This window comes from Bactrocera tryoni, chromosome 3, assembly GCF_016617805.1.
Source record: "Bactrocera tryoni isolate S06 chromosome 3, CSIRO_BtryS06_freeze2, whole genome shotgun sequence".
Lineage (NCBI taxonomy): Eukaryota > Metazoa > Arthropoda > Insecta > Diptera > Tephritidae > Bactrocera > Bactrocera tryoni.
In genome coordinates this window covers 23,529,959-23,542,682 of record NC_052501.1, presented here as the reverse complement: position 1 = coordinate 23,542,682, position 12,724 = coordinate 23,529,959, and the positions used below count along the sequence as shown (strand labels likewise).

The following is a 12,724-nucleotide window of genomic DNA, read 5'->3' as shown; positions in this document are numbered from 1 at the left end:
ACTTCCCTGGCTTTACTTCCTCCCTTGTCAAAGATACTCGTACTATTATTTTTCAACTGGGATATTATTATGGTTCAACTGGATGGCTTTCTAATTGGAATGACATTATTAGCATAAATATAGCCGAAAAATACATTCAGTAAATCTGTTTCGATTATTTTTTGGAGCTACTGTGCAAAGGTATACTAATTACTAACAGTGTTCAGCTCACTTTCAGTCACAACGTCCGCCCGTCCGTCCGTGTTAAAATTAGGTTGAAATTCGTGGTAATATCTCGCATTTACATGAGGGCTATTTCGGTTTAGAAAGATATTAAGCATTGACAGCGTGCGTCTATGGCCCAATTATTGTGAGCGCAGGTTGTAGTTGACTAAAAAAAAAACGTATATACACACATTCACATACATATGTACATGTGTGTATATTTTATTGTTGTTGTTGAGTATCTTTCATTCAGGCAGTGGCTGAAAATTTATATCTACAAATGTATGTACATACTTATGTATATTTTAACACGTGCAAGCGATAAATTTTATATGAAAAGCAGAAAAATAGACAAAGAGTTGGACACAAGAGGCGGTAAAAGCTACCACTTTGTTTTCATGTCGGTTTTTTTGTGTGTGTTTTAGCGAAAAGAAAAAGTAGCGGCAAATCTATTTGTGCTCTGTCGGTTTTTATTGTTTGATGGAAGTATCACATACAGAAAACAAAATGTATTGTACAAATTCTAGTTAATTGAGTATCCACCACTGTTAGCACTTTCGGTTAGCGTGCAAGAAAGTGTGTAAGATACAATAATTTTCTGCGTATTCAGATTTTACGGCAGTTTATAGAGATTAGAGGCTGTTCCCGTTAGGTGGAGTTTATATCTACATGTGTACATACGTATGTATGTATGTATGTGTATAAGCTCATGTAGAAATTATGAAAATATATGCTTATTAGTTGTATATTTTGCAAAGTAGTTAACGCCTTTCTCTCCAGGTATTGTAATTCAGCAAAAAATATTATAGAATGTGCCTATATACCTATGTAGAAGGGTAGGTAAGTAGTTACACATACATACGAGTATACAGTTGAACTTTTCTAACTTGAATCACCATAATCCACAAAAAAACTTTGAGTTAGAAAGACTTACAGTTATAGAAGGAAATGTGTATGAAATTTAACTTCTATTGCCAGTTCAAGAGTACAAGAGGGCTGCACTCCTAACTACCTACGAATTATGGAGAACTTCGAGTTATGGAATTTGGATTTTTTCTGAATTTTGATAGAAACTTGATATGAAAAGACCACTTTTGCTTTAAATACGTTCCAATATTACTCATTTATCTTTCCAATACTACTCATTATGTACTATAATAGCTTTCCGTTTATCATTCGTATTGTTTCATATTCCAAACTTATTAAAGAAAGGTCGAAATTGAGTATTTATAACCGAAAAAGCAACCAAAACAAGAGGAAAAAATATCAATCATTCCCGCGACCGTCGGTTCTACGTAAGCGGAATGGCAGCATGCCTTCAAATTACTTTGGGAATGTTTTCCGCCTTCCGCAACAAAACCAACAAAATATCAACAACAACATTTTTAGCAAAAGAGTATTCATAATATTAAAACTATTTTTTTTTTAATAAAATTTTTATTTATAACGGTATTTAATTGTTGTAAACATATGACAATCATTTGTGACAAGATTTATAAAAAAAAAATTAAATAAATTTGATAAATTATATTAACCATAAACTTAAAAAACATAATTTTCACATTGACTGATATCAACACACTCCGTAATTAAAAAACCGAAGCTCAATGCCTGAAGGCATCCTTCACTGCTTTTAGCCCAAGTATGAAAAATTAGTCTCAATTAGAAGTTTTCGTCCAGCTGATGTTTATTCTCATAATTTAGATACACATACATACATACATATGTATTATGTATGTGCTACATAATTATTGACCCACCCAAAAAAAAACTGTAGAAAATGCTTACCTACAATGACAAATATGTGTATGTGTACATTTTTCATTCATATCTAGAAAAAAAACCATCTTACCAAAATATTGAAATTCCCCAATTATCCCTAAAATGGAATTAAAGCTACTTTTTTTCTTTTTGAAACATAATCACTGAACCGGCAATGCCATATACATACATACATATGTACAAACATAGTTTTATACACAGCTGACCACCGCGGTCGATACTTCTGCGAACAGTGAGTCATGCCTTGAACTACAACGGGAAGAGGTAATGCGAAAACTTTGCCATTTTTAGGAAAAATCAATGTGGAAAGACAAAGAATAAACTCGTGCTCTTTTAAACAATAAAAATGACTGACGCATTGAACTGCATCTAACAACTGCTAGCTAGGAATAAATAACGAAAGCAATGTCTTACTACTTATAGAATAACACCAAAAATTTGCAAAAAGTTGCAAGGACACGGGTGAGGCACCCAATATGTAGAAATGTATGTAAGAACACCCTTGACTGTCATCAAAGGAAACATCCCTTACGGTCACAACGTGTTGATAATTCGTATGTTCTTAGATACTACTGTTGCCGGGCGTTACACAATCACCAATAGCTTTATACGTACATGTATTTCTTGAATGTTGCAGAAATTTCAACAAAAAGCTGACAAATCATACATACATACATATGTATGTATGTATATCTATAGACCGGAATAAAAGAAAATAGAGATATGCTTTATGTCGTATAAAGGATATTATTAAATAAATGTTTAGTATATCAATAGGATTTCCCTGCAACTCGTCAATTATCTATATATGTATGTATGTATGTATGTGTAATTCTATTGATTAAATGCAAGATTAGTTTCTTTCCCAGCTAAAATAAAACTTAATTACTTATGAATATTTTCACTGAATGGTAATTATTAGAAATATACTACAAAGGAATGTATGTACATCATTGTTTTTACAATATAGTGAGAGAAATGTGCTTTGTTTGTGCAAGAGAAAGCCAATCAGGAAAAGGAAATGCCAACACACATATGTATGTATATACAAAATGATAAACTACGGAAGATGGCGTAGGTAATGAAAAGTTGACTTACCGCAGGTCAAGTTGAAAAGCTCAAAAATCCAAGCTGATTTCAGTCCAATTGGAAACGTAATAAATGTAAATCGTTTTAGTTTCGCACTTGAACAAACAATGCTTTAAACTATCAGTAATAGTGCGTTTTGCGTATTTTTGAGATTCACTATATGAATTTACCACAAATTTATGCACTTGCCGTTTATAATCTGTACAAGCTTTTGCGCGTATGCAATATGTAAGTACGTATACGTATGTATGTGCGTATGTATCAAATATGTCTGCCGGTTTGCAGGCGATTAGCGGATTTTATGTGCATCAGCAGCAATACACGCTCAAACACGTTGTGGGGTATTACGAACAAACGGCACTTCGAATACGTGCAGTACATATGAATTCAACCTTTATTATGTACACATAAAAAAAGTATGTATGCATATATGTACATATACCAATAATTAGATGCACAATTCCAGCTGCAGAGTCTGGATAGAATACAATCGGCTGGACGACAGGTTTTCTTCAACACAATCATGCACTTTGTACACTTTATTACCTATGGAGTATTTTTATGCAATGCTTCGACTTTTTTCCCCAACAGCTCCGTACCGTAACTTTTCAGTCAGATATTTTTATATTAGTTAAATTCACTTAATTTATTTCTGTAAATTTTTTTTTCACATAACTTGTGAAAAAAACATAAACCACACAGACACACTCTATAATGAACACTTGAAAAGCACTGCAAAATTTGATACAGAAATGAAAATGCGCCCACGGACCAGTTAAACTTTCGCTCGACTCGCTCCAACTTCGCTCTGAAAGCAACTAAATAAATTGACGTATCCAGTTTGCCACCACTTTTCACAGACTTTTATTTGCTTACACGTTTTTTGCTGAACTTTTATCACAGTTTATCACAGTCGTTTTGTTTTGTTTTTGTGAAAGTGCAACGCATTGTTGTTGGATGGAGTATTGGAGCACATACGTTCTCTCATTGGAGCCGCTGATACGGAAATTCGCCGAAAGGAAATGTCAAAATGATTGGGAAAAATTGTGCGAATGAAATAGTTAGATTTGTTTATACAATTGTTACAAACAGCTGAGTATCAACTGCCTTGCCACATTGAAAAGTTTCTGATGTTTGTGTTGCTTCAATAATAATTGCCATAAAATCAAGTAAAAATTGTATTTTTCCCAAGTTATCGTATAATTAGCTAAAAGTCAATAATAATATTTTAATGTATTTAGTAATTTATAATGTTTTCATCACTCGTCCTGCATGAAAATTATTAGCTAATAATGGAATGTTGGCAATCATTGTTTGAAACACAAAACTAATTTGTACAAATTTTTAGACTTGTCAGAAATTACTCAAATCGTTTGTAGAATAATATTGGTCTAAGTTTTGTTTGCTCCAACAAATTTGTTATTATGGATAACTCAAAAACCGCTCAACAAGCATTCTGGATTGAATTCATAAAATTGTACAAATCGAAACCAGTGCTTTGGAAGTATGGAAGTGAAGTGTACAAAGATCGGATAGGAAAGAAGCATGCTTATTTGGATTTAGTGGAGAAAATGCGTGAAATTGAACCAAACCCTGATGTTGATATGGTGAAGAAGAAAATCAACAGTTTTCGCGCGTGCTATAGGCGCTTATGTTTTAATGCCCAGGAACAAATTAAAATTGGTGAACAGCCGGAGACTAGATGGGTGTATTTCAAACATTTCAAGTTTTTAAATGAAATCTACGATACTGAAGAGCAGGATTCAGATCAAAACAATGACGAGGAGAACGAAGATGACGTTGTTGAAGTAAATATATCTCTGATAACAAACATGTCTCTATATAAATATGATATGCTTTTTTGCAGTATATGCCGCATAAAAGCAGCAAAAGTCGCAGTTTTCAGACGGATTCTACCAGCTCCACAAGATCGCTAAACGTTTCACTGGATGAAACGCTTGATCAATCAAAGCATATAAATGAAACAAGTTTTAATATGACTCTGAATACTAAGGAAAACCAAAAGTTTTGGATCGAATTTATTAAACTATATAAATCAAAACTCGAACTATGGAAAGTTAACAGTGCAGTGTATAAAGATCGTAAGGCGAAGAAATATGCTTACATAGAACTAGTTGAAAAGTTGCGTGAAGTTCATCCTAATCCTACAGCTGATATGGTCAGAAAAAAAATTAATATTCTACGGACGTCTTATAGAAAGGAATTGCATAAAATGAAACGAGCCATAAGATTGGGCAGAAAGCCTGTTAATAATTGGTTATATTTTGACCATTTTTCCTTTCTAAATGAGTCTAAAGATCCTCTAGAGGAAACTGATACTTCAAACGAAGCTGATGAAGATAATGATGATTATGGCCCGCTTGATAATACCGCTGATCATATCGAAAGCACTGATTTCGATGCCATCGATGAAGAAATAAACGAAGTTGTGGGAGTAAGTCTGTTAGTTTGCAAAATAATTAATTTGTATATTAAAATAGTGCATTTCTCCAATAGCTTAGTCCATCGAAGAACTCCTCAAAGATAGAAAATAATTCGCAACCATCTAGCCCAGCAATACCGATGCATGAAAAACTACCTGTGTCACATGAAATAAATCAACTCAGTGCAGAGGCTGATGTAGCAAGTTTAAACCTAACGAAAAGGCAAAAATTCTGGATAGAATTCATTAAGCTATACAAGTCAAAGCCAGAACTATGGAAATGTGACAGCGAGTTTTATAAAGATGCTAGAGCCAAGCGGTCTGCTTATTTAAAGTTGGTGAAGAAAATGCGTGAGATTTATCCAAATGCTGATGTTGGTATGGTTAAAAGAAAACTCGACACACTCTGCTCTATCCATAGAAAATTAATGAGTAAAATGCAGAAAGGACAGCGTTTAGTTGGGAAAGCGGCTGATCAATTGATCTACTTTAATTATCTCTCGTTTTTAAACGAACAAAATGATCCACTGGACGATAATGAGGATGACTGGAATCATTGCGAGTTTAAAAAATATAGTTCAATCCAAGATAATACGTCAGATAAAAATTTACAAGACGATGATTTTGTTGCTGATGAGCATGATCTAGTTGTGCAGGTAAGTAAGACACACTTTTTGCTTAATTATGACAATTGTAAGTTTGTTTATTTTTATGAAACAATATCTAGTTTCTGACAACTAAAGAGAGTACAAAACGCCAATATTCGCCTTCTCCTTCACTGAACCACAATGCAAGTGCACATAATGAAGTTGCAGACATGCCATTTAAGAAATTTAAAGAATATAACGATGAAGCTGATATTTTAGGTATAAGTTGGGCATATCAATACCGTAGTTTAAGTCAAACGCAAAAAATTTTTGCTAAAAAGGCCATTGATGATATATTGTTTGAAGCGCGCCTAGAGACATTACAACGCCATTCGGTTAAGATCAATGAGCGCGGTTGTGATCGCTGTAAACACACGTAATAAGTAAGTATATTACAGTTATTTTTTTGTAGAAGCCCAAACATTTACTGTTTTTTACATTTCTAAAATGCTTATAAGAACTTACATTTATTATTTCTTAAAAGATGAAACAAATAATATGTAATCACCCTGTTATTGTTATGCAATTGAACAAAATATCAATCGTAAACGTAAGAAAAGTAAGTTAAGCCAAGAGCAGTTCAGTTAAAAAATTGCGATATTCGCAAAATGAAATAATGGAAGTACGTTTGAGTTTATTCCTTTTATATAAAGTATTTTTGCAACTAAAGTTTTTTATTTTTATTTTTCAATGAATAACAAAAGTAAGACAGCCACAAATTTCACTTAATTTGCCGCATTTTTCATATGTGCTGTACAATAATTTTAAGCTAGTATAAAAGTGTGAACATTTCAACTTATTGCATTTATCAATTTGTGTGTTTTTTTTGTTTGCACTGGTAACGGTGATTTGAAGCTGTTTAAATATGATATATATGTATATATATTTTTTTACTTATTTTGAAAAGCGGTTCGACTCATAATATTTAGTTTGAAATTAATTGTTGCAAAGTTAAGCAATAAAATAATATTAATTAGAATAAAGGCACAATAACATACAAAAACAGTGATTTGAAAAAGAAAATATTGTAAAGCTGTACTTATATGACAAAATGTATAGATAATAAGTGCGCCGTAACGTTTGTAAGATACACATATGCACGTTATAAAAAATATTTTCGTGACATGTTGCGGTTTAAATCGCATATAATTGCCTAACACAAAATGTAAACAACTTGTACACTGTTTTGCCCTGCTTACTATGGTTGTTCGTTAAATCATCTTGATACATATACATTCGTTTATAAAAAACGCGTTATAAGAACAAATTAATTCAAATGATTCTCATTAACGCGTGCAACAAGCTCATCCTCATCCTCGTCCACAACATCATCCTCTGGTTCAATTTGTTCGTCTAATGTCTCGAGTTTTTGGCTTTTCATTCGCAATTCAAAAACTTCGCTGATAGCTTTGCGGAAGCATAGAAAGTTATAGTCGATAACACCTTGTCGATTGAAATTCTCCTCTCGTAATATGCATACTAGCGCAAGAAATTTGTTCACTTCTCGCAAATACAAAATCGTATTGTTGTTCAGCTTAATGAGACTAGAGCTTTCATGGTCGAAGGCCGTTTCCTCCGAGCTGCAAATTAAATGCGGCGATGTTATACATTAATTCAATACTTTCAAAGTATTTTTTCTTTTTTTTTTATTATTTACCTATAAATGCTCGAGAGATCGATGACCACATCGATCATGTCACAACAAAGTTCATAGCTTTGCATATCTACAGGCGAACAATCGGTGGCGATGTAGATCTTTGAAACTACATCAAAAAGGAACGCTTTCTCGATACCCGAATGCTTCAGTAAAGTAAGAAAAAAATAATATATATTAAAACTGTTAAATTTACTAAGCTAATAAAAATATAGTTTAATTACCGATATAAAAATATTAAGCAGGTTCTCCAATGTTGGCAATTGTGGTATTAATTTTTGCACTACTTTGGAGAAAGCTTCGAATATCGAATGATCATATATGGAAGTTAAATGAAAACTCAAATGTATCTGGTTAAGTCCGGCATCGCTAAGATCGTCAGAGGCGCGCTGATGTATGTCTCGCTGTGATTCCATTTTCGAGTCGTCACTAATACCATCAACCTATTGCAGAAATACAAAAAGAAATAATTAAAAGATTTAGGGCTGCGATGCAACAATAAACTTTGGTATGCATATAATACGCAATTGCAATAAAATACAATAAATTACTGAAGGGTTAACTTTTAAAACCCATAAACACATGTTACACATGTTTATACGTTTTCATGTTTTTATATTGTTTACTCTGAACAACTGGCAGTTTCTCACAAATTATACTGATAACACAATGACAACACCCACTACCCACACACGTTCAACTTTTAAGCATTTTTTACATACCTTGTGTATGAAGACTTCGAACTTTATGCGTGGATTTACTTTATATGCTTTTATAACGGTATTCTTAAATTTTGTCAATGCCTCATTGTAATCATCCTTCGCATCGATTACGAATACCAAAGCACCGCAACCGCCGAATATCATATCGGAATCGAATGTGGGATCTATGAAGTCGATTTGTCCGGGAAAGTCCCAAATCTGAAACTGCACGAAGCTGGAATTGTTAATGTCATCCTTAACAATTTTGCTTGTTGACTCAAGGAACAGTGTTTCGTTCGGTGACATTTTGTGGAAGACAACTTTTTGTATAGAACTTTTGCCCGAACGTCGCAAGCCCATAAGTAGTATGCGTGGTTTAGATTCGCCACCGCCCATACCAGGCTCATCCAAGCCATCCTGATCAAATGAACCGTAACCAAAGTCTTTTGGAAACGTGTCCACATGATACTCGTCGTCCTCGTAGCTCTTTGTTAGAGAAAATAAAAACGATAAATATTCGCATTTATTTGGCTTCAACTATTACAAAGCTTTTATTTCACTTACCATGACTTCGTTTCTTTGCTGTTTGCGTTTTCCTACAAAACGCTCTACCGCTTTAAGTGCATTCAATAGCTGATTAATTTAATATATTTATTGCTTGCACTTTAATATGAAATGAGATTACGTTTGTTTATTTTCATACGCAATTTGTATTTGGTTGCTTTTTTGTGCAATTTTTAGATGCTTAAACAAAAACCACTGCATTTAAATCACCAGAACAGCTGACACTTCGAAATGTCAAGAATGACGTTTTGCTATTTTTTTTTATCCAATTAACTTCATCTCTAAACAGAAACAACTTTTCAATTGGAACTCGCGGCTGACAGTTGTTTGGTACCCAAACAGCTGTTTTCATTTGACATTTTTGATAACATGTGTTAGTGAAAAGAGTTTCGTTCATTGTTTTGTTAAACTTTATTAGAAAGTTCCGAAATAAAATTTTTATAATTGCATTTACGAAAAAATGGCTTCACGTGGTGCGATATTATTAGGACAGTGCATGCCATGCATTAAGAAAAATGCGTCCAAGATACGTATACGACAAATGGAGTTGGATAAGAACCTGAATATGGTAAGTACCATGACGTTTTATGCAGAGGGAAAATTAAAATCGCTTTGTTTCTTTTGCAGTATTTCAAAAAGGATGAATACTTCTTTGCTCATGATCCCGAAAAAGTGTGTAAAACGGGCGATATTGTGCTGATACGAGAATTGCCACAACGTTTGACTCGCTTAATTTCGCATACAGTGGAGAAAATTGTTTATCCATTGGGTGACATAACAGATCCAATAACCGGCAAAAAAGTTGTGGTGGGCAAATACCGCGATGAAATTGAAGAAGCAAACCGTTTGTATGGTAAATCAGAGAAAGCGTTCGACTATGATAAAGCACCGCCGCGTGGACGTCTGGAGGGTACCAGAGATTTTACACATGGCGAAACGTATATTAAATACCATGAAGATGGCAAGGATCAGCCATTCGCTGTGTAGTATAAAGTTTTCTTTTTAGTTAAAATTTAATAATTATTCTCTATGCAAAACGTACAATAAAACTGTTTGTGTTGAAAAATAAATGTGGTTTGTGTGCAATTTGTGAAGTGTAAAAAAATTATTTGGAATATAAAGTTTGTGCACTCGACATATATACTCGATGTGAATTTGTTGTTTCGGAAGTCCAAATTTCGTAGCCCTAGTAGGATTAATTTTTCCAGTAAATTTTTATGAAAAGAATTGCAAATGGGAAAAATATTTTTTGTGTTATACTAAACTAAGGATAACAATTTTTAAGGCTAACTTAGAATAAAGCAAAACTGCAGTGTAAAGAAATAACGATAAAAAAGTGAAATCTTTGGAGTAAAAACAGCCCGAAAAGCGAGTGTTTTTCAATATTGCAAATAAAATAGAAATAATAGAAACAAAGTGATACTTATTTTATTGATTAAAAAAATACAGTATTGTTGACAAGACAAATCTTGGACTTGAATTATATATATATAATAGCTATTATCTAAATATAGTACATCTCACCTGGACCTCTCGAATACCATATAAAATGTCATAATTCTATATGTTAAGTTTTTATTTAAATATTTATTTTTTAATTAATTTAGCAGTGGATAAAATATTGATTCAGCAGCTTTTTAAGATGCTGTGTTTTGTCTTTATATTGTTACATAAGCCTTTTTTATATACATTACAATTCGATTTATTATCATTTTTCTAACATTTTATATATAATATATATGTATATACGAGTATGTAAAGTAATTCTAAACTAAGTATGTATTTAATGTTATATTTTTTTTTAATTTACCCCAAACACTTGGCCAATAATTAAATTTTAATTATACATATTTGTTCATTTTCAAATCGAATATTCATGTACTTATATGTATATGTAAGTGTATGTATTTAGAATTTACGAGTAGGTTTTGTTGGTAGTTGGCTTTCTCAATTTGCTCAATTTGCTGTTGTTCTGCATATGTATGTATTTGTTCAGGAATTACCTTCTTCTATCACTAATCACAATCTCTTACGATGCTAAAGTTGTACTGCAGTAAAGTGTTTGCTTCGTGTGCTGTCTCCTGGCAAATATTTTGCTGAAAAAAATAACAGTAAATATTAATAAAAATATGAAAGTCCATTAACTTTGGTTGCACGGAAGCTGTAAGAATTTAACAGCTTCAGAAATCAAGAGGTTATACAATAACTTTTTGTTGTTGTAACGGATACCTAATCCCCATTAGGATGGTAAGGATTAGATAAGTAGTCATCGACGTCATCCAACGGTAGGCCTAGGAAATGAGTTCTTTTGACGGGGTCGGACCAAAGGGAGAAGGGTGCTGGGCATGCAAAGAGGTGGCCAGTGTCATGGGGGAACTCATTGCACGCTGGATATACATATATTAGATATGTTAGAGTCTATTGTGCATAAGTAGGAGTTTGACCTGCTACATTATCAAGAACGAAGTTTTTCGCGGCAACTCGAGCTCTTCGCCTGCAATGGGTGGTGGTTTGACTTCAAGTAAGCCATTCACTGTGAGGGAATGTTAACGGCTCCACTGAGAATGGCGGTCAGTGCTTGTCGGAAGTTATTTGCGTCCAAAGTCTGGTCGGCGTATTGTTTGATGTCGTCGATGTAGTTAAGAAAAGGACAATTCCCACAACAGGCGGTTCTACGCGCCGGAATTGACCCGGATTTTATCCGGCCAATGGCTGTAATTTTGGAGATCTACCGTTTAGATCGGTAAGTCATACAAGAACTTAATTTTTATCGGTTAGGTTGTATGGTTAGTATGCTATAGTTGCCCGATCTAAAAATACATTCAGAGATTGTACCGTTGATTTGGAGAAAAATGCATGCCAAATTGTGAGAAGATATTTCATCAAATAAAAAAAGTCCTTCACACAAGGACTTGATTTTGAGCGAGTTTGTATGACTACTATTTGCTATAGTGGTTCGATCGGACAATGATCTAAGCAAAAGTTCAGGAAGATATCTCGTTAAATAAAAAGGTTTTCCATATACAAAAATTTGAGTTGGATCGGTTGCTTTTGTTGTAGCGGTAGAATTCTGCCGAGTTGGCAGTCCTTGGCCGGCAAAATTCCTTGTGTGTTCCGGTTACGTAGATCCGACTGTCGTGAGAACGATGTGGGATCGGTCAGTTTGTATGGCAGGTATATGCTATAGCGATCAAATATCGGCGATTCCGGTATCTTCGTGGGGAGGAAGGTACGGGTACACAATTTCAGAATGAGAATGCAAAAACTGGGGAACTAGTTCGCGTATATACAAACAAACGGACGGAGAGATAGAAGCACATGGCTAGATCGGCTCAGCTCGTCACGCTGATAATTTTTTTTTTTATATTTTACAGTCTCCGAAGTTTTCTTCTCGGTTTTACAAAGTAACTCCGTAGCAAACTTACGTTTTTCGAATCCGCCGTCGTTGCGCGTAACGCCAAACTTCGGATGAAGTAACCACGACTTGGTATATTAAAGTATATAACCGATACATTTGATTGACGTTGTACGATATTTGCGCTAAGTTGATGCGCAGATGATTGTAATAGATGAGCGCCCTGATGTCTAGTCAGCTCGCGGTTGCTACAAATGGTCCATAATAGTGGCACGGAAGAGCTGT

The 12,724-nt window shown here is 33.9% G+C and overlaps 5 protein-coding genes across 7 annotated transcripts in view; 2 read left to right on the top strand and 3 right to left on the bottom strand.

The window, feature by feature from the left end:
- Positions 1-4,069, bottom strand: part of LOC120771789 (PDZ domain-containing protein GIPC3) — a 34,968-nt gene extending 30,899 nt beyond the window's left edge. The window contains exon 1 of the mRNA XM_040099984.1: positions 3,085-4,069. The gene's annotated coding sequence lies outside the window, so the exon portion shown is untranslated. The remainder of the gene's footprint in view (positions 1-3,084) is intronic.
- Positions 4,070-4,430: 361 nt separating this feature from the next.
- LOC120771650 lies at positions 4,431-6,689 on the top strand. Its single transcript, XM_040099764.1, has 4 exons — positions 4,431-4,883; positions 4,943-5,530; positions 5,593-6,174; positions 6,246-6,689. The coding sequence occupies exons 1-4, from the start codon at positions 4,500-4,502 to the stop codon at positions 6,543-6,545; spliced, it is 1,854 nt and encodes a 617-aa protein (XP_039955698.1). The 5' UTR covers positions 4,431-4,499; the 3' UTR covers positions 6,546-6,689.
- Positions 6,690-6,994: 305 nt separating this feature from the next.
- Positions 6,995-9,318, bottom strand: LOC120771651 (ras-related GTP-binding protein C). The gene is made up of 5 exons (XM_040099765.1): positions 9,085-9,318; positions 8,542-9,006; positions 8,044-8,262; positions 7,823-7,965; positions 6,995-7,745 (listed from the first exon to the last, which is right to left on the bottom strand). Exons 1-5 carry the CDS (start codon positions 9,085-9,087, stop codon positions 7,433-7,435), a joined length of 1,143 nt encoding a protein of 380 aa, XP_039955699.1. The 5' UTR covers positions 9,088-9,318; the 3' UTR covers positions 6,995-7,432.
- A 226-nt stretch (positions 9,319-9,544) lies between these two features.
- LOC120771652 (28S ribosomal protein S17, mitochondrial) lies at positions 9,545-10,219 on the top strand. The gene is made up of 2 exons (XM_040099767.1): positions 9,545-9,652; positions 9,712-10,219. The coding sequence occupies exons 1-2, from the start codon at positions 9,545-9,547 to the stop codon at positions 10,069-10,071; spliced, it is 468 nt and encodes a 155-aa protein (XP_039955701.1). The 3' UTR covers positions 10,072-10,219.
- Positions 10,220-10,651: 432 nt separating this feature from the next.
- Positions 10,652-12,724, bottom strand: part of LOC120771649 — a 41,762-nt gene continuing 39,689 nt past the window's right edge. For all 3 annotated transcript variants that reach the window (XM_040099761.1, XM_040099762.1, XM_040099763.1), the window contains 2 exons: positions 12,510-12,720; positions 10,652-11,180 (listed from right to left, as the gene is read on the bottom strand). In XM_040099761.1, coding sequence (XP_039955695.1) covers positions 11,100-11,180; positions 12,510-12,720 — 292 coding nt within the window. In that variant the 3' untranslated portion in view covers positions 10,652-11,099. The remainder of the gene's footprint in view (positions 11,181-12,509; positions 12,721-12,724) is intronic.

What these genes read in the sequence shown, in the direction of transcription:
- LOC120771650 (XM_040099764.1), top strand. Translation starts at nt 4,500, where the DNA reads ATGGATAACTCAAAAACCGCTCAACAAGCATTCTGGATTGAATTCATA. An exon ending in AAATAAACGAAGTTGTGGGA is followed by an intron (nt 5,531 to 5,592) that starts GTAAGTCTGTTA and finishes TTTCTCCAATAG; the next exon opens with CTTAGTCCATCGAAGAACTC. An exon ending in AGCATGATCTAGTTGTGCAG is followed by an intron (nt 6,175 to 6,245) that starts GTAAGTAAGACA and finishes AACAATATCTAG; the next exon opens with TTTCTGACAACTAAAGAGAG.
- LOC120771652 (XM_040099767.1), top strand. Translation starts at nt 9,545, where the DNA reads ATGGCTTCACGTGGTGCGATATTATTAGGACAGTGCATGCCATGCATT. An exon ending in TGGATAAGAACCTGAATATG is followed by an intron (nt 9,653 to 9,711) that starts GTAAGTACCATG and finishes TTTCTTTTGCAG; the next exon opens with TATTTCAAAAAGGATGAATA.
- LOC120771651 (XM_040099765.1), bottom strand. An exon ending in TCGAAGTCTTCATACACAAG is followed by an intron (nt 8,263 to 8,541) that starts GTATGTAAAAAA and finishes TTTCTGCAATAG; the next exon opens with GTTGATGGTATTAGTGACGA. An exon ending in GATCTCTCGAGCATTTATAG is followed by an intron (nt 7,746 to 7,822) that starts GTAAATAATAAA and finishes TTTAATTTGCAG; the next exon opens with CTCGGAGGAAACGGCCTTCG.